The sequence below is a fragment of the Protopterus annectens genome, chromosome 11.part0 (assembly GCF_019279795.1).
Source record: "Protopterus annectens isolate FY-2018-M chromosome 11.part0, PAN1.0, whole genome shotgun sequence".
NCBI classification, from domain to species: Eukaryota; Metazoa; Chordata; order Ceratodontiformes; family Protopteridae; genus Protopterus; species Protopterus annectens.
In genome coordinates, this window is record NC_056745.1 from 1,318,428,870 (window position 1) to 1,318,455,405 (window position 26,536).

The window sequence follows — 26,536 nt, forward strand, 5'->3', positions numbered from 1 at the left end:
GCAGGTGCTGAAAGTTTTGCAGGTGTGGTTTGAATCCACTCTTACTAGATGGATAGGCTAACATGTATTGTGTTCTTAGAGAGGCTCCTATGTTGGCCAGCTTTAAAAGGCAAAAAAAAAAAAAAAAAACCAAAAGAGCCAGCACAACTCTGTGTGGAAAATAGTGTATTAAAAAATACACATTGATTCATTTATTCACATAAGACTCCAGACCGGTTTCGGCTACACAGCCTTCTTCAGTGAACAGAAACAAACAAGGCACCCCGCCAGCAGATGATGTATAAATACATACTTTGATTGGCCAATATTTTAAACAGACATCATTTAATTAATTAATTAATTTAGAAATATTCATTAAGGCCAGGTGGAAAAAGCCCTCCTAGCTTAGCAATTCACTTTTTTTCTTTCAAATTTAATATTTCATGTAAACCAACCCTGTCCTGTGTTTTATTCAAAATGCAATCAACAATGGTAAAACTAAATGTAACAGTTTTATGTTTACAAATGTGTATAAAGCACTTGACTCTCTGTGGTTCTTTATATCACTAATATGTTCACTTATTCTCAATCTTAAAAGCCTTTGCTTTTCATCTTGATTTAAACTGTGAATGGAAAAATGGACCGAATAAAGAAACTGGTTGCAAATGCTTTCAGTAAAGGAGATAAAAAGAATAAGTATTATGAATGATATAATAATGTATTGCAAAAACGAAGGAACTATTCAGAAAATCTAGAAAAATACATCAATGCTATTTTATAGGAAGAAAGAGAAGTAAGAAACAGAAGAAAAATGAAACAATAGTAATTGCACCTACATGAGTTACCATTATAATTTATGTTAGCATCTGTTTAATTTTGTTGTTTAAAACCAGGACATTTTTTTCTGCTAAGACATGTCCTGGAAGTCAGAAAGAATCTTACTGCTGGCAGTTTGAGCTGCAGCCAAAAGGGGCTGTTTTTGCAATCACAGACAATACAGTTTAGCGACATGCTAGCTGCAATGAGAAAAGACCTCATTACTTCATAATTTGCATGTCTCTGAATTGCTAGCAATTATCACTAGTGAAAATTAGCACTTTCCTGTAAAAAGCACTTCTGGCAGCCTATTCATGATCACACACCCCCACACACACACACACACACACACACACACACACACACACACACACACACACACACACACACACACACACACACACACACACACACACACACACACACACACGCACACAAACACACAGGCCCTCCTTACCTGATCACATTCACTCACTCACTCACTCACTCACTCACTCACTCACTCACTCACTCACTCACTCACCCACAGATATAAAAATAACCCTTACCAGCTCTACCTAATCTCTAACTAATCCCCTACAATCACACACACACACACACACACACACACACACACACACACACACACACACACACGCACACACGCACACACGCACACACACACACACACACACACACATGCACGCACATGCACATACATGCACAGACACACACATACACACACACACACACACACACACACACACACACACACACACACACACACACACACACACACACACACACACACACACACACACAATACTCATCCCTCTTGATGCACTCACACATGATGCAGCCAAAACATTCACACTCACATATGCACACACATACACACACACACACACACACACACACACACACACACACACACACACACACACACACACACACACACACACAGACATGCACACACTCTCCCCACCACTAACTTGTCACTAAACTCCCAACCACCTAGCTATAACACTATCTCTATCTCACCCATTGGAAGTAATGGGTAAATGTATACTTATGGCTGACCAGGCTAACTTATGCAGCTCAGCAATTGTCTGAATTACTTGGCTGTGTAAATGCCTTACTGCAGGCATTTCTGACACAGCTTCAGTAATTATCATAGGCCACTCCCCTGGAAAGGTTCATTTGCATTTTCACTAAGCAACAGAGACAACTCTCCACTGTGCTGCACCTTCTCATGGCAAAGCATTGTGATAGTGGTAAAATAGGCTTAATGGTGGCAGTAACCTTACTGAATCCTAGTCAAGGTGCAAACAAGCATATGCTTTCCCTTTTATCTTATAAAACACAACATGTTTGACTATATAAACACCACAGGTCACCACTGAACATATAACAACAATTGGGGGTAACACTGTTTAGGCCTCTAACAGAGAAGTGTAAGGGCCCAAGTGAGGAACATTGACAAGACAAATTAATATGCATGGGTGAGAGTCACATGCAGAGATTATGTGGTGTGAAATTGTGTAACACTGCTCTGAACTGTCATACTGTGATATCGCTTCCTAATGTGAATCCTTAATGCTCAGGTTTAGGGAGCCTCATTAGGTATACACAGTGTACCCCAGCATCAGCAGGTATGCCCCTGATACACAATGAGGAAGTATGCGTGGCAAATGTACAGGCAATGTTAAAGGGCAAATCTTATGTTTGCCTATATGTGTTGAAAATGCATACCGATTTTCCCCTTTCTTGAGGTTCCTGTAATACCATTTAAATGGGATACATATATTCAAAATCAATATGTTATATAAAAAATGCTTACTTTGATTACTCATATGCATTGCTAACCATACTGAGGTAGATGATATAATATTGGAATATCTCAAAGAATGAGCAATTAATAAGGAATAAGGTAAGTATAAATAGTGAGATATACATTTAGGATGCTACATAAAGTGGTAACAATGTAGCAATCATAAAGTGATGCAGGGATGGGCAAGTAAACAAATTATCAGAATCCCAGCTGTTATTATATTGGCAATATACTTTGACAGATCATACTCGACAGATTGCCTGAAGGGAATAGCAATGGACAGTATTGGAGGATAGCCTGCACTATAGAAATACGATGGTAAGGACAGAGACAAGAGCAGAGAAGCCCACCACATGTAAATGCTTGTTTATTTGACAAAGTGGTCATTTTCCATTAAACTCCTACCAGTTCACTCTGCTGTATTTTGCCGGTATTTCAGTAGCGGAGACAAGTTTTGTGTGACAACTACATCTGTTGGATAAGAAACTTCCAAATCTGAAAATAAATGTTTGAAATTAGGATACTAAAGCTTTACATTCTATGATGTTACGACACTGTAAACAATAAGCTGTACTGCGAAATGTTGCACCCATGTGAATGTTATGTAGCATTTTGTAACATGCATAAAGCATTGCTCCGTATTCTGATGTACATCAGATATTTCTTAAGGCATCTGCAGTGTGAAATTATTTATTTAAAGCTCAAACAGTGACTGTTATATCTTGAAGTTGTGAAGGGGAACACAAAAATATTAGTTTAAAAATAAACTGAGACTGTTCCCAGCCCATAATACATGGTTGGTTCTACGGCTTCCCTTCTAAGTGATGTATCTGTTAAAGCGTTTTGTCATTTGCATTCTGACAGCAGTTTAATAATGAAAAGGGACTAAGTCGCTGTGCTGGAAATGGGTGCATGTATCTGCATAAGACAACAGACATGACTGCAGTTTGATTACCACTGCTGTAAAGTCAGGAGGCTGTTGTAACTGAAGTGGTTCATGGTACGGGTTGAACAGAAAGTAAGCGCGAAGGCATGGTAGGGGTTTAATGGAAAAGTACCAACAAAGTATATATTGAGAGTGTTTGTATCCCACTACAAAGTAAAGTGCAGAAGTCAATTTTCTTTCTTCTGTTCCTGGCTTGCCTAAAGTATACACATACTGCACTATCATAGACAGTGTTAGGGCTTAATGCTGGGGGTCCTCCAATGGGCAGACTTAATTGTACAGCTGTGGTCTACCAATTTATACTCATCCAGGAGTTCAGTGCAGTAAAATTTCAGACCCTATGGGGTTGAGTTCAGTTTGTGGCCTCACCATAAAGGTTTCTATTCACTATCAGTACCTTAATTTACCTGTGAAAATGAATATACTACTTCTTGCATCTGTTTCTGATTGAATGTAGGCTCGGAGAAGCACCTTGCCTTGAGTGTAAATTACTTTGGAATCTAGCCAACTATGATGTCTCTTATCTTTCACATGAAATAGTACCAGAAAAAGGAAACAGGACATTGGCTTGCATCTTTTCATTAAGACAGTACTTGCTGTGTGCTGTACTCTCTAAATATAAGGTGCACAATCAACACTGCTACCTGGAATTAACCGGCTTTTGTGAGAATATATCCTTCAGCCTTCCAATGATTTAGTGTCAAATGCAGGTGTGTAGCATGCTGTTTCACGACCATTTACAGAAAACACTAGTTCAACAACGTGCAATATCCCTTGAGAGTTGATCAGTCAGAAAACTGTTCTACTTAGCAAGTGAACTAGATATTATGTTGAAATGTTGTCGTTTTATTGTATAGTTTCATGTTAGGTTCATCTCTTCATTCGTAGTTCTATTTCTCTGAATTCCTTTGTTTTTTAAATTTTTTGATGAAATTCATCATGACACATGACATCATGCCAAGTGTATGACAGTACACTAAGTAATAACATTTGCTGTTTCTACTGCATTTCTGTTGAAGCAGTTAAAAAGAAAAAAAGTTGCCTTTATTCCATTATTCTAGACAAAAATTAATATAAAAAGCCTAACTAGTGACATTTCTGTTCTTGCCTTGTGATGTATACTACTTCAAAGACCAATTGCACATGCACATTTTTTACTCTAGTTTGGTATTAAATTATTTAATAGTTTGTTTGACACATATTTTCTTGTAGTCATTATGGTGCATTTATATTTTGTGTGACTGCAATATTTCATGCACTCCAGTATATTGTAATATGACACTATATTGTAATATGATGTCAGTTTCACCTTTGTATACACATTTTCTGTTCTTTTATTTGTGGATCTTTTCTCCCAGGCTTCCACTGAAAATGGAAAAAAAATATCCAGTTGGACTTTCCTGGCAAAGAAATGTGAATAAATAACTAAATAAATTGTAATGGAATAATCCCAATTAAATTGATTGCAGTCTAGCAAGTAAAACAAAACTGGCAAAATCACGGGTATTGTTAACATACTAAATGTCTCTTTCTACCAGGTCTGTAACTCCATTCTGTGTAGTTACTTTAAATTCAAGAAATCCATCCCTGCTTCTTTCTAATATTCTAGGTTATCTGCTTCTCACAAACACTATAGGAACACAAGAACAAAACTAGGCAAGTGATCAAAAGGACTATAAGATGCCCAGCCATATACACCTTTAATTGGACACAAAGTTCATGCCTCACTTTTCATGCACTTACACACATATAGATGCCCCCCCCCCCCCCCCCCACACACACACACAAGCACTATCCTTGTTTTTCTGTTTGACACTTCCTTTCTTTACATCTTAAAAAAGTAAAAAGCCCATGCTCTCTGTAGAGCTCAGCAGGTTTGGAAATATGTAGCAGATTTAGAACTTAATATTACCATACAATATTTCAAATTCTGTATGCAGCTTTTAAGTCAGTTCTAGACAGAGAGAATAGAGAGCTTAGAGAACAAGGCACCCACCCCTTTTTTCTGTCATAATAAGGAAGTGAAATGACCATTTTGTTGATGATAAGGTATAACAGTATTGCTTTTAGAAGTTTTCAGTGTTTTTTTTTACCCTAGTCATATAGTACAGACATTTTATCCTTTTATGAAAACATCTAATGAATTCAGAAGTTCTTCCTGCCTGACTAGAGCCTTTACCCAAACCTTTAGGGCAGCACCAAAAACACTCAGCAGTGTAAAATTCTTACTTTATATGGTAAATGCAATTAGGGACATTTCTGTGGCAAGTTTTTCTTTAGCCATAAGACATATGAGATTTCTGGTATAGAAAATGACAAACATTAATGAAGCAGAAAAGCATCTTTGGTGATGAAATATAAGCAGAGTTATGAGACATATATACAAAAATGCAATGATGCTGTATTCTGGTCAAAGTGCAACAGAAAGGAAACTGGCTATTAACAACATTGACAACAAATTAAAGCGGGGGAATCAGTTCATATTCAGTGCAGCTGCATATAATGTATAGTAACGGGTATTACATGTGATGCTTTGATGTATAGTGGAAAGACAGTGTGTGGCAATATCATTTGTAAATTACACAAATTGTTTTAAACATAGCAGAATTTCACCTGCAAGCTGGGAAAATTCAATTTTCATTATATGAAATTTTATTTTTCAATTTTGACATGCATACCTAGGACAGCATTAGAAATATGATGGCGGAGCGGATCGTTGCATAGTGTTTCACCCATTGGATGGCTGTAACTGTCAGTGTTTTGAGCACAAACTCAAATCTCACAGAAATGACAAGCATAGTTACCTATTTGGAGAGACCAGCACAAGAAAAGAATAATATAAAGTAGACAAAAGCTTTTATTCTGTTTGCTTTTGCAGTGGGGTAGTACTGTTACATGATCTTACAAGTCTAGCAGTCTCATAACTACTGCTTTGTTGTCAACTGTTTCCTCTGTCAGCAGCATGAATAAAGGAAGGAACTCAACCAAGGATTGATATTAGTGAACACTCCTCACTGTATCCTTCAGTCACCAAAATCACCCCATAAGGAGAAATAGTGTATCGAACATGATACAAATCTATAGTTGGTGAGATTTACTTGTGGTGACTGTGAGGACAAATGCGATCTCTCTACACTCAATTGATCTTCAGTGACTGAAAGATTTGATAAACAGGATTCACTGACTCAGTCACTGCAAGTTTCCTTATTTATTTATTTATTTATTTTTGTTAAAGTTGACTAGTTCACTCTAAAATAGGGTTTACTCTCTGAATTTTATGTCACAGCTACACAATTGTTGCACATAAATGAATAGGGAAAATCAAGAAACAAAATACGCAGTCTTAAGGAAAAAATGTACTACTATGACGTCTAGCAACTTTCAGCAGACTTTAGAAAGCACATGACAAAGAAAATGCATTCACATTATTTATATATATATATATATATATATTTATATATATATATATATATATATATATATATATATTTAATTTTTTTGCCCCATGCACTACAATCTTTGTATCTGTACCTATCTGCCTGTACTGGAAGTAAAACTTGCTCACACGTCTATACCACCTGCAATATGGCAGTTATCATTCATTTCCGGGGATAGGGCTTTGAACAGTTTACAGCTGCTGTAGTGCTCTAATCATCACTTGCACTTGCATCTTTAGTTAAATTGTTGCATATTTATAGAGGTCAGCATCAAAAAGCTTGCATGTTGCATATTTATAGAAGTCAGCATCAAAAAGCTTGCATTTGTTAACACAACCAGAAGACAATTCGAGTAAAATGTATAGTATTTTTAAAATGATGCTTATAATGGCAGTTCAGGATGAAGGTCATAGAAAAATCCTAACATGGTGAATTGTGGTGCTGTTGAGTACTAATTAATACAAAGGGGGTTTCTGATATCATGCAAACTTGGAAGTTAAATCAGTGTGACCTTTAGTTTAAAGCAACTGAAACTCATCACTTCAGTTTGTCATTGATTGTGGCATACTTTCATCTGTATTGCATTTCAGATATACTTTTATAATCAGACTAAATATACAAAAGTGAATCTACAGAGATTGTAATAAAAATAATCTACACTTTGTTTTTGTACAAAGTGTAGTTAATTTATTTTAAAGGCAAGCACTGTGCCATAGGGGTTTTATGGTTCAACTAGCAGTAACAAGCAACAACAATGGTTCCATTTATTTAATGTTTATATGACTACAGCCAGAATCAAATAATGTGCCTAACTGTAATGTAGTGCATGGAGCAAGGCACTTATGCTCTGATATCTGGAAAAAGACAAATCAGTTAAGTCCTTCTATAGTGTGAAGTGCAATCTTAACAAATGTGGAGTACCCCCTGCTTCACTTGTTAAGATCAGGTATCAGTCTAGGGAGTAAAACCTGCCAGTAATGACAACAAACAACAGCAGCAGAATAAAAAAGAGAACATATTTGTTTCTGCCTGCTGTCTATGTCAGTAATGTGCCCCTGACATTTTAGGTTCATAGGTTCATAGGTTGGTACTAGGCTATCGGCCCTAGGGCCTATACAAGCCTAGCCATAACAATTCCCTGGCTATTTCTTCCCACACTATTTACTTCCCTGGACCCCTGTCTAGCAGGGCAACTGACGTGATCCCTGGGGTGAAGTTCCTTTCTCCCATCCAGTCATCAAGGTTCCTTTTGAAGAGGGCCAAAGAGGTGCTCTGCTTGACATGTGTGGGCAGTCTATTCTAGAGTGTGGGGAGTCTCTGGGTCAGGAACCTATCCCTCCAGCATATTTTGTTTATTGTGATGACAAGGTTTAGATCCCTGGAGTGTGTGGCTCTGAGAGATTGGGATTTCTTTAAGTGTAGCATGTCCAACAGAATGTTCTAACAGAATCCCTCATTCTGTGTTTCTGACTTTGCTTACTACGTACTTTATGACTTTGAAAGCTAGCAAAAGCTCCATATATTGCAAATATTTATGATCGTGTCTCTGATCATAACCTTTTATTATGTGTTCTAAACATGGAGATCAAGATTAAATTTCTTGACATCTATGTCTGAGATACATTATAAGCTGGTTAAGATCATTGGCCCACTCTTAATCCCCTGTATACAAACATACTCATGTTCTCCATCGTCTTTTATTCTAACAAGTGATAAAGTAATTTAGTGGTATTTATAGACTTTTGCAGTAGGCAGTTTCCTCAGTGGAGTTGCAGATGATTTAAAATTGAAGGTTATTAGCACAGATAAGTGGAACACATACCTTTCAACAGTTCAGATTTTCATGGAATGTCTAGATTTGTGCCTTCATATTTTTGTCTGTTGTTCATATAATTTTTAGTTTTATGACAAATCATTGAGGATAGAAGTCAGTATAATAGATATTTGAATTTCACTCTTTACATCCTTCAAAAAATACATATTAAAGCAAAGCTTATTATTAAATCAAATTTCTAGGTATTTATGAGCAACAGTTAAAATAAGTACCTGTTTTTAGGCTTCTGTTCCCCATTATTTTTGACTTTGTCCAGATTTCTTGCTCTGAGAGGTTGAGAGGCATGACCTGGCTGACATAGTGCAGAGCACAGAAGTAGGAGAAAATGCAATCGTAACATTAAAAAAATTATATTCAATACTGCCAGCAAACTATCTGCACTCAGTCAATATTTCTGAGATAATGCATTTAATGCTGAAGTGCAATTTATTTACTTATTTATTTTTTTACTTTAACAGCAATCTTCCCATCTGTGATATGTTTAATAATAGCCAGAAGTACAGTATATGTGAACTAGAGACTTTATGATTTTAGGTGTTTTTTTGATGTTATAGCATTTGACCCTGATTTGTTCACATGGTCTATATTCAATTAATTGCCAGGACGTTAGTGGAACTGGTCAGGGAGCTGACAGGCGTGAGCAATTAGTGCTGAAGTCAAACCCCCACACCATTCCAGAGGATGGCCTTTGACAGATTCCTACTGCAAAAGCCTTAGTAGCTGGAAACTAGAAATGTAAACCAGGGAATGCAAGCTTACCAAGGATTGTACAAGCATTCATTAGATAGCTGGCCTAACATTTTACACCTAATGGAGTACTAGTAGCAAACAGGAAAATCTCCTAACTCCCAGCTGAATGATGGCTGTAGGTTGCTGCTTTCATCTCCCTGTTCCACTGGAGGTCAGTCTTCTTGTACTGCGCTTCAAGACAAGCAATAGAAAAATTCAGTTCTTATTGTATGTTTGGGGACTTTAAGAGCAATCCTCAGAAATGAGAAAATGTTAGTGTAATAACAGGGAAATATTTATTAGGTTCAAAGTTGCTGTATCTTGACATATTCCCTTTTCTTTGAGGTACAGTGATCTTGGAGTTAGTATATATCAGTAGAGGAGGTGTGGGGGTGCACCCCCTACATCAACATTTATAACGCATAGCAGCAAGCTTTGCACTTTGCTCTTATTTGAAGAAATTTGCACTTAATTTTTTAGTGTTCTGAAATTCCCTTTATCGAGACTGGAGCTTCTGAAAGGTTGCTGAAAAATCAGATGCAATGATTACTTATCAGGAACATGTTTAGAAAAAATATTTCTGTACTCTTAGAAAAATAATAATTTATTGTTTAACGCTAATCACAGGCATTATATTCCTGACATGTTTTAATTTATTTATGTATGTATGTGTGTATGTATGTATGTATTTATTTACTGTTGTTGTTATGAGGGGTACTGGGCAATTAATAGTCAAAGGTAAAAGATTTCCAGGAAATCATAAGCAGGTGAAACAGAGAAATTGTCACAATTCAGTTTATTATATTCAGATTCAGTCCTGTGGTGATAATCCTGATATTAACTGGACAATATGATATTATGTGCAGTTAAGCTGCCAGTGTAAACAAAGTTCAAAGCAACAGGCTCATATTTATTTATCATAATGTATCATGGATGAAATAATATAAGTATTGGTAAATGCTATAACATGTAGGAAGTGCTAATCATAAAATGGACAAACTTAATGATCTTAGTCATGTAATCATGGGACGACTGTTTGAAGGCTTCAAGTCAAGAAACCTTTTGGTCACTAAGTATTTTGGAGGGGTCTTGCTCTAGATGGTCCAAGCCAAAGAATAACGTGGCAGAAGAAAAAGTAATGCAAGGCCGTTTCACAGCTATTAGAGAAGCGAACATAGCAGCTATTAGTCGATACAAACAGCTCTGTACAGGAACAACCTATACAGAAGTAGTAAGGCTGACAGCTGACATGTCAATGGCATGCTTTCTGTAGTTCAAGATTTGATTTCCTAAGGTTCCTGAAGCTCACTTTACCTGTTCTGTGAGTTTCGTATTCAGACAGTGCTACAAGATTAACACTGAAAAGGGACACTTTCTTCCAGTGGACTTACCATGTTAAAAGATAAATAAATAAAACATGTGGAAATAGTATGTTTAAATTACTTCTTTTGAAGTGAGAGACTAAGTGTAAGCATGAAAAATATATTTGTAAATCTGAAGTCTTGGGTAATGCGGGAGCAACCTCTATCGACCCATGAAGGGGACTTCACCCTCAGTACCCCATTATTTAATATAAACTAGGCTAAAGTGACACTATCTCAGAGTAAGGTTAAGACATTTCACTTAAATATTTCAAGAGGAGTAGGACAGCTTACACATGTAGTTACCAGTAGAAGGATGGGATAGATAATATTGTGTTCCTACACAAGACCCTAATACATAGGTAAAGATTTAAGCTTCAGAGGCAAGGATATTTATTTATTTATTTTATTGATTTGACATTTGTTAACTGGGTAAATCCATCTGAGCCAATGGCCCGTTTTCAGTGGAGACCCGAGGAGAAAAGCTCCAGCAATACAAACATAAAAAGATAACATAGTAGACAATATACAAAACCCAAGAAAAACAGTGCAGCAATACAACATAAGCAAAAGTTACATATGCAGTAATCAGGTGAAAGGAACAACTGTAATAAAAATAAAACACAATGAAGTAAATACTAGTACATTTAAGTATTTACAATAATGACATATCTTTCCCAAGTAGCATAATTTAGTATTATCTAGTGAGCAGACTGAGTTATTAGATGTACACAGGTAGTGAAAAGAAAAAGAAAGGAAAAGGCAGAATATGGAGGATTTAGGCAAGGACAAACTTTTGAGTTCAGAAAGTAGTGCTTGACTCCAGTTTTAAAGCAGCTGGAACTAGTGATGCTACGTATGTGAGGTGGTAGGTTATTCCACGCAAGGTACACAGAGTGTTTATAGAGGAGTTTACCATAACTTTTGTTTGCTTTAATAGATGTTTAGAAGATGCTGGTTAGAACTAGACCAGGTTGGGGTATAAGGGGATAATAAGGTAGATAGTGATATGCAGGCTAGCAGTTTGTTGAGTAGGGAGCATGTCAGCTGCAGCTGGGCAAGTAGTAAGAGTTGGGGGAATTCTAGCCATTGAAGCTGTTTCAGGGCAAGGCAATGATGGGATTTATAAGGCTGATTACTGGTGAATCTGGCTATGTCATTGTAAGATTGTTCTAGTTTGGAGAGTAGGTTTGACTGGATGTGAGTTAGGACAGGGAAGGCGTAGAGGAGACCATGCTTGGGCAAGGGTGGGTTTGGAGTTGGGAGCAAGAAATTTCTTATTTTTGTAGAGAAGACCCAGTTTCATGTTAGGTTTTTGATACAGTGTTGGATATGGATGTCGAATTTGAGTTGGTCATCGATTATTGTACCCAGTAACTTAGTGTGAGGCTTAGCTTTGATGAGAGTGTTATCCAGCGAAGAAATAGTAAAGGTGGATTTAAGGTGGTGGAGAGTTTTGGGGAGAAATAATAGGAGCTTAGCTTTTTGGGAGTTGAGTATAAGTTGATGCTCTGTGAGCAATTTTTCCACAGATGAGAAAGAGTTTTGGGTGATGGAAAGATATTATGCGACAATAACTCTTGGAACCTGATGACTATAAAGTAGTTTTTTTTAATGACAGAAATTATCTTTTTTGTGATTACATTCCTTCTGAAATACCTTATTGATAGATCAGAATGCACCATTCCTTTACCTGTTTCAGAATATCACTGATCTATCTTCTGACAATTCAGGAGCAGGATCTCAACTGCCGGAACCTAAAGTAAGCAATGGATGTTGAGCGCATTCTCACTATTCATGATCTGCTAGCTCAGAGTGAACACAGCTGGCTGTCATTCATGCTAGAATAATGAGTAGAAGACAACTGTTTACATGGTCATGCCATATGAAGTTGCATTACTACATGCAACCTAAAATGAAACAACAAATCCAGTGGAAGCTTAAGTTCACTTGGACAATGCAGTCTGCCTGCTTTGTTCAGCAAGCTGGGGTAACTTCAAAACAGCTTATCTTAACTGTTAAAATACCCTTAATTTCAGCACTGGCATTTTTGAATTCACTGCCACAACTGGATTCATCAAGCTATCCATATATTACTTACAAAAATGTTGCATAGTTCACCCCACATCTGTTGCCTAAATTTTCAGACTATGTCCCTTTGCTGGTTGATATTGTGTGCTCTAATGCTACCTTCATAAACTATCTTATATTTATATAATATTCTTCAAAGTGTTTGGCATGACACACTCCTCTCATCTCCTTATTTGTAAATGTGCCTGACAAGATCTTTTGATGCTTTTTTTAACTGTCTGAGGTAGACCTGGAATATATAAAACCACCTGCTTCATATCATGACCTCTTCATCTTAGGGAGAGAAGGAATCTGATTTAAGTTCTGCAATGGAAAGTATCATCTCTATGTTTCTATTAGATTACCTACTACAGCTTTTTTCTCATTGTTTGCTGCAGGGCTGAGAAGCATGTTTCTTTCTAATAGAGGCCGATTTACCTCAGTTTTCAGGTACATAACCTCCCCAACAGCTTTACATCTGCTGCAGAGGATCTACATATTGAAATCAACATTGTCTGTTAGTTACATTTATTATGTAGACTAAACAAATAAATCTTTTTAAAATGTGACCTGTCTAACTGGTAATGCAGCCAAAGAACTGGTTCATGGTGATATAGCAGAGGGGTTGAACAATGGTCACATGACAGATGCAGCATAGCTGAATGGTCAGTATAGCTATGTCACTGAGCCAGTGATGAAGCTGCATACAATTTTATAACAAACATGAGGCTTGTTAAGTCAGTATCATTCATATCATTCACTCCACATTTACTTATTCACACTTCCAGTACTGTGCAAAGTTTCAGGAAAGTGTTAAGGAATGACCTTAGCAGAAAATAAGTAACATATACCTCTTTATGATCAATGTTTCTATGTCATGAACCATAGGTGTTATATGCAAAATAGAGCAGAAATCTCATTTGTTATAAAACTGCCATTCTGATGGTGGGTGGGCTTCATAAAAATAAAAATATTGCATAGTGCAACTTGCAGTACATCACATAGATACCCTATGCAAGGAGTCTTTAGCAGAAGTCACCTTTGCATTAGTATCCCAAATCAAATCCAAATCACACCATATGCATTATATGGGTATATCTTTATGCTATACATCTATATTCAGTGTAATGTAGACAAAATCATTACAGTCATTGTAGTCATTGCATAACATTTCTGTTTTTGCATCCCATCAAATCATGTATTGTACAAGAACTGATGTAATCTGGTCTAATAATTTAAAACCATCTACCAGCCAGCTAGCTGCTTTCTTGTTGACTCCAAAATATTAGTGTAAAAAGTAAAACAAACATGTCCATCATAGAGATGAATGTTTCATCTAATGTCTTACATTAAGCTAGAACTGAAACTTCTTTATGAAAAACATTTCACGTAGTAGCTCTGAGTTTTATGTTTTCAAGTATTATCTAAGTATTTTCCTTAAAAAAATACTCATTTGAAAGCATCAATGAGAAATCTGGCTGAACCAGATATCAACATATGGTTGGTACCTTCAGATTGCGAAAGACCATCATTTCTGTCAGAACAAAATTGGGTGTATGTTTCATACCTACAAGTCACCTCCAAAAAGTATAAATCATAATTTACCAACAACAGATCACAGCAGCATAGCCATTTCAATTTTTTTTGCAGGCAGCACCATTTCTTTGCCTCAGAATTAAAAACTATTAGAACAATTACTGGATAAAAAACACTATACAGACATATATAACAGTTGCTTCCCCAAAGCTTTGTTCCCTGACTTTGATGGTGGATACAGCAATGATTAATGCCAGGGTTTAATCTGTTCCCAGATTCAGTTTATTTCAGATTAACATGTAAATGACATTAGTCATGCTAAGTGTTACATGATCCCATGATCTTCCTGTGTAAACATAAAATGCCATAGTGTAGAAACGGGATGCTAATGAAGCCTTTCAGTTTGCCTCTTAAAACAAATTATGAATTTTCCTTTCCATTTTGGATAAAACAATTATTTCACTTGTTTTAGAAGTTCCCTTTTAATTAGAGAAGTTGCCCAACTAAATCGCTTCAGTCATCCGAATGCCAGCACTATTGGAAGAGTAAAACGTTAGAGCAATTAAAGATAAGTTGCTGTGAAATGTCAAAATCATGTGTTTGTATCCTCATGTTTCACCTACTGAGACACACTACATTGCAAATGCAAAAAAAAAAAAAAAAAAAAAAATATCAGCTTACATAGATGCTGCTGAGCATTACGAAAAAAAGGAATAAGGCTGCATGCTGAAGTTTCTTTTCTATGAATTTACATTGTTGTCATAAGACTTCTTTACCCTAGAACTCAGTGACTTAGAGAGGATATCTCCACTACCACTGAATTCCTAACATTTATCGGATTCACCGGCTAACAAAAAATAAAAAAATAAAAAAATCGGAATGCTATTATTGTGAAATGCTGGACTGCATGTTTTGTTGCCCACGGGATTGTTTTCCACTTCATATAAGCTGGTAACCATGCTCTTTCTTTCTTCCTTTCTTTCTTTCCTTCTTTTTATGCCTGTCTGGCTGTGCTGTTATTTTTTTTTTTTCAAAAGTCTCCATTTTTTTGTTAGGGCCCCCAATATGTTTACTCATTCCATAACTAAAGTCTCTTCCAGTCACCTGTTTACATTTTGTTTCAGTTTTGTGCACTGAACAAAGTGAGCTAGGCATCTACTATAACAAACATTGCATTTTGGCATTTCTTCTGTAGTCTGCCTTCACTTTTTGAAAGTAGTTATCCCCTCGTTTAAAAGCTGATACATTTCTCTGTCTGAAGTGTACAGTTACATTTTGGAAGTCTGCATGGCATGAGTGCATTATTACATTTAGTCATAGTGTATGTAGAACATGTATCCTTCTCAATGAAAATGTCTCTAGTTATGTTCTTTCTTCTTCTCCCCATCATACAGCACTACATTCAGCATACAGTCCCATTGATTCAACACAAGAACTGCTGTTATAACAAACTACAACTTCCCTACCATTTCTACTGGCAGAAGTTTATTTCTGAACTGAAACTGGCATGCACCACAAGCATAACTGGTCCTCTTGTATTATTATCCAGGTGGCGTGGTAAAACATGTTTCACTGTACATTCTAATGTAGATTAATAAAATATCTTACAAAGAAAAATATTATTCATTCCTCAGTGAACATACTGAGACATCAAGCCGTTTGACTGTAATTTCCAATTTCTAAAGCACAATACAATTTCCTTAATATAATCAAATTTGTGATCTGTTTGCTGTCTTAATCACAGTTTTATATATGAATTCCTCATGCCTAGATTGGTCTTATATATGTAGCAGTTAAGTTAATGACAATAAAATACATGTGGATCACTGAATGTCAAAAACGTTAAGGTACTTTAAAGGAATTTAGGCACTCCCTTCTTGCTGCCTGTGTTTTGCTTCCCACTAGGTCCTACATAGCTTCTAAGCTGCCTTTCTTTTCATCCTTATGTAGTATTTGTCAGGGCTGCCTCCTGGACTTTGATCCCATGAATTTTTTTTTTTTTTTTGTAACAGTTGTATTATGTACCTATTGTGCCATGAGGAAAACATTATTAAAAAACACGCTGTCCCATAATATAATTCTGTCTTGTACAAATTCTGAAAATGTGTTCTGTAGATCATAGTAATTATCATGAAATATTTTCATATGATTATACTTAAGCTCACAGTTCCTGAATTATATAAATAAAAATCTACCTTTTCCACTACCACTTGATGCTGAGAGGGACACAAACCGACTCATTTGTTTCTGAAAACTCCTCTCCTCTATAAGTTGCTCTATCAATGTGCAGTCAGACTCCATCCTTTGAAATCATGATTGGCACAGTGTGTGCTGGGGGGTAGGAGGAGGTTTCTGCAGTTATTCCAGCTACAGAGACTTCTATCGAAATGGGCTGCAGGTGGCCAGATGGAAGTGTTCCACAAACCATGCAATCTAATGACAATTGGGACCCCTTACATTCAAACATATTCATTAACTTCAGTATACACCACAACAGCTGACAAGCTAAAACTCTCCCTGCAAGCATCTGCTTTTATTTACCTGCTTGCATTTGTTGTGAATGACTGCCTCACATTCTGTATTTTGTGATACTTTTACAGATTGCATACCGAGTAGTTGTTTTATGATGATGACAAAGAAATATTATATATAATTGTTTTACCAATGGAAATAATTTATATAATTAACATTTTGTCAGATAGGAATGTTACCTGTTTCCCCCATGCGGTGTTGGAGCATCTGTATAAGAGACCAGTGAGGCCTCGTGTATGTTCTCCTTCTCTGTTCCCACTTCACAATTTAGGTTTTTGCTTTACCCTTTCCAAAAATTTGAAAAGATCTATATTCCATAACAGGGACAGGAAGAATGTGTCAGTGCAAAAGTCACTATGGAGCAGAAAAAGATCACCTGCTCCTCACCTGGCTACTGACCCAAGTTTCCTGAACTGTGTATTACCTCGTAGTCATATGCATATTAAGCAGTAATCCTCTTATCGCCAAGTCCACAGTTTTCAGTCATTGTCAGAGTCAAGTAAAATACTTCCTTTCAGTTTTAAAATTTGCAAACTTGTGGCCTTTCCTTTAGTCTGTCTTTGCTCTTGGTCCTTTTAAAGGCTAGAGTGTTCCAGTCCTGGGAACGTCTTGCTTTCCTGTGTCTGGTGAGAAGCAATCTGAGACAGTCTGCTGAGTTGCCTTTTGCAGGTACAAGTAATCTCTCTCTCTCTCTCTTTTTCTTTCTTCCTCTGTCTCTTGGATGTTAAGTGGTATCACTTATGCAAAAAAAAAAAAAAATAAAAAAATAAAGAAAAGAAAAGAAAAAAATCACCTCCTAGTTTGAGCTGTGAAGACAGATTGGCTGCTGTGATGTTTCCTTTTTACAGGCAGAGGGAAGCATTGCATCCCTTTTGAATCAACCTTTTTTTCTCAGTTTGTCCGTACTGTAGCATCAGTGGTGAGTGCGCTGCCTTGAAATAGTTGCCCAATCAGTGGACTTGAGGATTTTCAGTAATATTTACCTTTAGCAACAGAGATTAGGCATATTAAAACAGTTAGTTAAGGGGCTGGCTCTGCTGACATATCAGGTGCATCCAAAATGTGTAGCTGTGTGCATAGTTCTCAGGTTTTTCATGTTATGAGGTACAATAGATATTTTATTTCTAAAATCATTTTGTACAGTGGGAAAGAAGCAACATTACAAACTGCCTAGTAGCATTTTAACATGTGAATGTATAATTACTAATGAATGTCTGTATAACAGTACGAATATTATTATATAATTACACTTGGTTCCATTTTTATTTTTTTGCTACAGGTTTTACTTTAATGCCTTGTCACACATTCTCTCTACTTGTCCCTTACTGTGTCCCATTTTATTGAAGAAATTATGATATATCTTGTTCGGTGGTTGATAACAAGCTTGATCAATTCAATCCTAGAAATGCTTCATGTGTCAAAACATTTGCTGAAGAAAGGATAACAGATCTGGTTGGATGGTTGATATGAAGCTCTAGTCAGTCCTAGAAATATCTCAAGTACATTATATAACAAGTAGTTTTTTTTTATTTTATTTGTTTGTTAACTAATAGACTCAGCTGGCACTTTTGCAAAATTGACTAAGAGCTGAATCTGGTTAAGTGACTCATTTGTCACATTGCAAGGAAATGGGCAATGATAGATTCAGGCCTTGAACTACAGGGCAAAGCTCATTAATAGCTCATTGTGTTAATCCTCAGTGCTAAGCAAGCAGGCCACATAACTGTGATTCATTGAGTGCAGTAAGCTATACCTTGTTTGGATATACACACATGTGTGGGCACCCACACACACACAAAACACACACACACACACACACACACACACACACACACACACACACACACACACACAGACACCCACACAAACAAGCATGCATTAAATAATATTTTAGTTGGTTATCTTTCCTTCTACATTTAGCTTGTTTAGATCATGCCGTGTTCAAGTATGGATGTGAGAAGGAGCAGCAGAGAGGCTGAAACAAAGTTTGCTTAAACCTCATTCTATTTTGTCATTCTATAGTTTTGAAGATTATTATACGTTATAATTTGATAAAATGCCATGACTTGAGCATCCTACAATGTTTATATATACTTATCTCATGCAATTCATTTTGCTCATTTGTATTTTCAAAGTATGCTTATAATGCATACACAGTAGTTCCTAGAAAAGTAAAATTAATTTGTTGTTCTTCTTCTGGCTTTTCCCAGTTAGGGGTTGCCACAGCAGAACTCTGGTCCGCTAATGATTGGCAGTAGATTTTTATGGTGCCGAGGTGCCAGCTCGATGCCCAACCTTCAACGAAGGCATATCCATTCTATGCATGTCTTTCAGATGCCACTTGACCACGGGGAGGACATGCAGACTCCACACAGAAGACGCTCCAGCTGAGAATCGAACGGGAGAACCTCTTGCTGTGAGGCGACAATGCTAACCACTGCACCACCACGGCTTCAAAAAGTAAAATTAATTTAATGTGCCAAAAAGCACAGCTGCTATGTACTGTTTTGAAACTGCACAGTCTGATACTTTGTTAACATAACAGCTAATAAAATTGAAACTAATATATCTGATTAGGTAAGAGTGTGACTAAAACTAATGAATGAAATCTAACAAGTGCAATAATGTACTTTATAGAAAATCTCTGCATTGTTGGTAAAGTTAGCTTCTCTGCAACACGGTTGAAGTACAGATTGACAAAGGAAGTATTGAAATGATATGATGTTTGACAACATACCACCCTTTCAAGTGAGCACTGTTGAATGATGCAGCTAAAACAGTAAGAAATAATGGAGAAATGCAAATCTGACAGTGTAGCAAATTCCTGTGCATTGTACAGGAGCCTAAGGCACAGGCTATGCAGACAGAATATTTTGCAATATTCCAATAAATCTGTACGTTTTCATGGTAAGTAATGTACTGGTGCACTAGAACACCACCTGTTCCACATAAGAATCATTAAACCATATTATAGGATGACCACAGTACTGTCTGACCATAAGGTAATATGCAGTTAATAACCCACACCTAGCAAACCTGTATTTGATTCCCAGACATCTCAGGTGTAAGATGTTCAGAAATGAGTAAGACACAGACCCAATATAATCATATCACCACTGGAAATCGATACTTATGTGTTACTCATTTCCCAAAGACAAAATAAATAATGACAACATCGATTTGTCTGAAAGTTAAATCAAAAACACTTAGAAAATGCTACAGTATTTGTCACAAAATCACTAGTAAAAAAAAAGAATACTGTAATATGTGCAAAGACATACACAGACACACACATACATGCATACAAATGCACACATATAAACCTACTTTTTTACAGTTGATTAGCATAGTCTTGTGTATCAGTAAAATAACCTGAATTTGAGATCCATAAAAAATACACCTCTGCTGGAGTCTTCACTTATCCAGGTCCAGCAGAAATAAGCACAGAGATGATTGGTAAGGAGTCGATGACTGGATCACCTGATGGCCAAAAATGAAAGTTACTTTTTTTTTTCCAAGAACTGGTGTAACAATATGATAAATGTGGATGCAGCGGAGCAGAAGATGAACTACACTGCATGCACATCTTTATTGTCTAGTTGCCACAGCAACTAACTTCTTTATAATTATAATAAATCCTACATTGAGGAAACTGTACATTGATCAAATCAGCAGGTATAACTTTACTAGAAGAAATGTGTACATTCAAAGAAATGAAAGATGGGATACTCAGTGATTGCCAAATTAATGCATGAGAAGAGCCATTAAAACATAAAAGTAAGCTTTGTAGTAACACAAAAATTCAAGCTTGGGGGGTTTTCTGTGTACCACTGTAGTCATAACGCTATGCACAGCAATCTCCACATAAAGGAAATTGGTTATAAGGAAAAGCAGCTTGTTTCAAGGACATAACATTAGACCTTATACCACACAGCAGTTGTTGACAATGGAATAATGCATGGTTTACAGGGCAAGAGTTCAGCACAGTATGCATGTCATTTTTTCCATGAGATGTATGGTGGTCATACACTGCACCTAGGAAAACACATCCAGGAAGTATGCATGCATGTCAGCCTGGGTGCACTACTGACTGTAAGTACACTGAGTGACTTGGAAGTCAGACGGGCAACAGCAGAAGCACATATATTGGCAGAGTATGTGGCCAGTATTACAACTGCCTGGCACACTGGACATTTCATGTGGTCTCAAGTACGTGTGCATCCCATAGCAGTATCTCTGCACCCAATAGCACTGTACATGCTCTGAACCATTTGATCACGGCAGCACAATGTGACTACATGTGTGCTTGTCAGTGCATAAAATCCAAGAGACAGGACATGTTTATTTAGAAAATACCTGCCATGCTGGTGGCAATGATGGAGGTAGACAGTATAGATGCACAATAAGACACCCGCATGCACGTCCTTTGCAGAGACGTATGTATATTAAGAATACAGACTGAATAGAACATGGGAGTAGGCAGAGAGCTTCATAGCACATTTGAACTGCATTGGCCTCTTAATCCAATCTAAGCACCAGTCTCTATGTAAATCTCATTAGGGCCTTGTTCTCAGTGAATTGCATGTCATACTATATTGCATAGCCCTGCTGAGATTTTCAGCATAAAGTAAAGACTGCATCAGTATGATGTTGCAATTGTAGAGCAGCTATGCACAAACAACAATGGTCACATCTTATGGAGGCATTTTGGTTCTTGTTCTTGGCAAGAAATAATTGATATGACTGCCTATATCCTGTTTATATATAATATAACAATGTGTATGTGTGGAAAATGAGAACTATACCTTGAAGAGTGTCTTGCGTCATTACATTCTCATAACCATTTGTCAGGTAATTGGTTTTACTAGACAGACTGAACCATTAGAAGCCTGTTTGTAGTGTATAAGGTAATAGCATGGATGTAGCAGACGGAGTAGGAAAAATCATCATGGGATAGTGCAGGGGCACTGTCCAAGGAATGATGATTCTTGGAGTCAAATGTCCCAGCGGGACCCATTACAGATCTGGTCTGAAAGAATATCAAGTGAAAAGTTTCCATGGAGCTAAAATGAAGGCTTAGCCATGGCCTACATGAATAACCTACAATAAACAGCCTGGATGCTGTAAGGAGCTGTGACAGACTGAGGTTGTAAAAGTAAAACTGGTGGAGTTACCTCTGTGAACTCTGCATATGAGGAACTGAGAACAGTGCAAATAAGTAGAAGTTAACTATGGGATGGAATGGAATGCAGACTATTTTTTTATAGTTAAATAAAGTTGTACTTTTATATATTTCTGCCTCTAGTGTGCTTTAGAAAGTAGACAATGGTACATATTGGAAGATGTTTGACCAGGGAATTGCCAAAATAATTCCCTTTCCTGCTCTTCTGATGCCTTTTGCTTGGACTGTTTGAGCTAGTTTTCCTGTAAAATGTATAAAAGCAGTTTTCTGCTGTTTTGCTGTCCTTTGGGAGTAACTGCCATTACTTGACATGTGCTTACAAAGATTACAAGAGTTTTTTGCTTTGCTTTGGTTGGTTGGTAGTTTTTCTTCACCTGTAATGTTTTCTTCCATATTCTCAGCCATGAAGGATTTATTAAAAGCCTTGGAAGAGTTTAAGGAAGACCTGCAAAAACAACTAGTGGGTTTGGCTAATGCAATTGCTACCCCCAGAACTGTTCTATTGTTAAGAAACTAAACAAACAAGAATAATTGTGAGTATTATTTGGCAACTTTTGAACAGTATGCTGTTCAGGGCCAGTCAGATAAGTTCAAATGGGTAAAGATGAAATTTTCACAGTTAACAGGACACATGCTAAAAACTTACAGAGACAGCAAGGAGAGTACTAAGTATATTGACTAAAAATGTGAAAAGGAACTGCTAGCAAGGGCAGAATTACCTTCTGAAATTCAAAAGTTAAAACATCATAACTGAACTTTTAATACTGAGAAACAACTGAAAGCACAGAAGCATGATTTAAACCTTTACTCTAAATCTTGTATCTAGATGATTGTGACTGTCAGAAATCCCAACGGCATATGGGAAAAAGGAGTTATGGATGGATGGTTAAAGCCATGGTTGAAAATAGAAAAATACAGAATATTAGAAATCTTAACAGTAAATAGATTTCAACAGGCATTTGTTAGTAGTATGAGACAGTAGGCATTGCAAAGTGATCCCAATCACTGTAATAGGTTAGTAAATTTAGTAGCATGCTTATTAGTCAATGAATCGTCATTATTTAAAACTGAATGATCTGAGACTTAACCTAAATTTACAATAGCAAACGTGCAATCTTCTATGAAACAAAAGGTGCCTAGTAATGAATTAACTTAGTTCAGATGTGGAGGGAGGGGTCACATAGCAATATTTTGATCTTTCAATATTGAGAAGAATTCAGTACTGGAAATGTGAAATTGTTGTGCATGTACCAGGTAAAACTAGTCCTGCAGAATATGATAAAACTGAAGCTAAGATTTTTGAGTCACCACGTTACCATTGTATTATAGACAAGTTAGTAAACCACACTGCATTTTTGAAAGAATATGAAGTGCAGGCTCTGCTAAATTTCAGAAGCATAATTACCCTTGTCAAATGTCTCTATGTATGTAAGTATGAGATTAGTAACAAACAAGGTGGAGGTGATGTGTATCTGTTGTGTCAGATATGAAATTCCGTTCAAGCACATTGACACCCAAACAGTTCTAGGAAATGTTTTACATCCCAGAGCTGTAGGCCATTATTTGATTCATGTTGGTATAGTAGGAAATTATTTTTATACCCTAAAAAACTATGAAAGATGTGTGAAGAGGAAACTTCTACAGATATTATATGGCAGGCCAATAAACCTAATAAGAAGGAGATAGAGTAATGCATTGACATACCCATCAAGTGGAAAACTAGTGCTATGATCAGAGTAGTGATACTCTTGACAGAGATCCAGAATCAAAACCAGGAGAAGTATGATTATCCTTGTCAAATGTCCTTATATACTAAGCTAAAAAAAAAAGATGTACTAGTAAATAACATCTTATGTTTACTTATTTCCTCTGTTTTGAGTAAAATAAAATCAATATCTCAAGTAGAATAAGAAAAGATATGGATAAAATGCTATTGTTATTTCCAAATATTTTCAGGACATTAACAATGGAGTTAGTGATTTGTTGCATATTATGTCCTGCAAATAGACAAAAACTAAAGAAAAAGTGTTTATCAGATTTTATTGGCCAGGTATAATAAAAAAAAAAAAGAAAATGCTTGTGTTTCATATCCAGAATGTCATAAAATTGTACTACATCCTTAATTTAAGAGCCCATTGATTCCATATCTACTACGGAAGTGCCATTTAAACCATTGTTATGAACATTGTGGGGACACTAGTACAATCTAACACTGGGTATCAGTATATGTAAATCTTGCTCACCTATGCTTAAAAATTTCTGGATGCTCTACCATTACATAAGACAAATGTTAAAACTATTGTCAGAGATCTGATACTTTTATTTTCTAGAGTGGGTATCCCTAAAGAGGTACTGACTGATGAAAATACTGCATCAGCTGTACCAGTGGTTTAAAGTTAAGCAACTAAAACATCGGCTTACCATCCACAGACTGATGGTTTAGTAGGCACTGCAATTCTTCTTAAGAAAAGTAATTGGTGTAGATAATAATAACTGGAACTTCTTATAGATCATAGATTAGTACTAGGCTAACTGCCCTTGCGAGCAATTTTAAGCCTAGCTAGTTATCCCTTGAGAGACTCAAACCCTGCACCTTGTGTTTATAAGGCAAACACCTTAACCATTAGGCCATCCTCCCATGTTATGCTACTTGCTAACTGCTCTAAGAGCTGAGTCAAAAGCTTCAGCTGGTTTACCTCATTCAAACTCTTGCATGTCAGGTATCCCAGAGACGTGCTTGATATTCTTAAAAAGACTTAGGAAACAGAGGTGATGCCATCTAAAAGCATGATAGATCACTGTGTTAGTTTACAGGCAGGCATAGCTGGTTATGCCCATAGAGAAAGACCACAAGCAGAAAGCCCAAGCAATGCAATGAGTCTGTGATAACAATGTCTGACATACATAGTTCACCTAACACATTGGGTGTTAGCATTACTACCACCCATTACTACCCTCCAGGGAGAACAGACTTCTAGCTAACGAGCAAAGCTCTTTTGTAGTGATCGAAAAGGTAAATGGAGTGAACTACAAAGCTGAAAATCAGGAAGGAGAAAATTAGAGCTAATCTACCACTTTAATGTACTAAAGTCATGAAAAGAAATAGAGACTTCTGTGGTTAGCCTGTAAGCTAAAATTCATACAGAAGAGACCACATAATCTGTACATGAAGTACAACTGATAGAATCCTTGTCAAACACACAAAATAAATAAATAAGAAAAACTCTCAACAGTTAATTGAATATTTTTAGAAGTACTTGGAAGTGCTAAACAGATAGAACATAGCATGGCAAAATCACCTGGAATGAAGGTTGATTTGAAACTTTGCAGAGTACCAGAAATGCTTAAATAATTAATAAGTGATGCTCAAATTATTATTAAAAACAAACAAACCAAGTGGATAAAGGCTGTCTCAACCCAAAAATCAAATAGAGCAAACAAAAGATAAGACAGCCAGACACAGCTAAAACACATCTGTTTATTAAAAGTAGTAAGTGCTTTCGTGCAGACACTCTGCACTTCTTCAGACCAATATAGCACTAACAAAAACTACCTCTTAAATAATACATCCAATAAAACAATTATAACAATTAAGAACAGCTCACTTCAATGAACCAGTCCACGAGCCTTCAGTACAGGCTTTAAAGGTACATGCTCTTTCAAGCCTGGTAATCTATGTGCAGACAGATTTATAATCCATTTAACCTCAGTTAACTCTAACTTATTGTTGTTGGCATCCCCTCTTTTTTCCAGATGGACCAGCTGTAGTACAAAAAAAACAAAACCGTGTCCATTATTTCTCTGTACATGATTATAAAGTGCACTGGTAGGATCTTTATTACGGATGTAACATATATGTTCCAAGATACACTCCTTAAAAGAGCAAGTAGTCTTCCCAACATAAAAACGTTACAAATCCCTGCATGGGGCCAGATATACCAAAGCAGAACTAGTAAAGTCAGCACAGAAATGAGGAGTAAATTTAAAACCATTAGTGGGATGAGCAAAAATCTTGTCAGAGGAAATATATCTACCAGCCCTACAAACACTCCATTGATATGTATCCATTCTATCTGTCATACCAACACTATTTGTCTCATGTTTAGCATAACATAAGTGCCTCTTAAGTGACTTACTATTCTTAAAACTGAATCTAGAACATGTGCCAACTACTCCCTTAATACTATCATCCGTCAGTAACTCCGGCCAGTTTATACAGATAATACTACAAATCCTACTAATATCACTTGTATATGTCAGAACCACTTTGTTCCTACTATAATTACCAACCCTCCTGGTCTAGT

At 36.6% G+C, this 26,536-nt stretch overlaps 1 protein-coding gene across 1 annotated transcript in view; it reads right to left on the reverse strand.

Moving 5' to 3' along the window:
• The window catches only part of LOC122815831 (D(4) dopamine receptor-like), a 958,504-nt gene extending 940,564 nt beyond the window's left edge, over nt 1-17,940 (reverse strand). Inside the window, exon 1 of the mRNA XM_044088634.1 lies at nt 17,230-17,940. Coding sequence (XP_043944569.1) covers nt 17,230-17,257 — 28 coding nt within the window. The 5' untranslated portion in view covers nt 17,258-17,940. The remainder of the gene's footprint in view (nt 1-17,229) is intronic.
• Nucleotides 17,941-26,536: the final 8,596 nt, after the last annotated feature.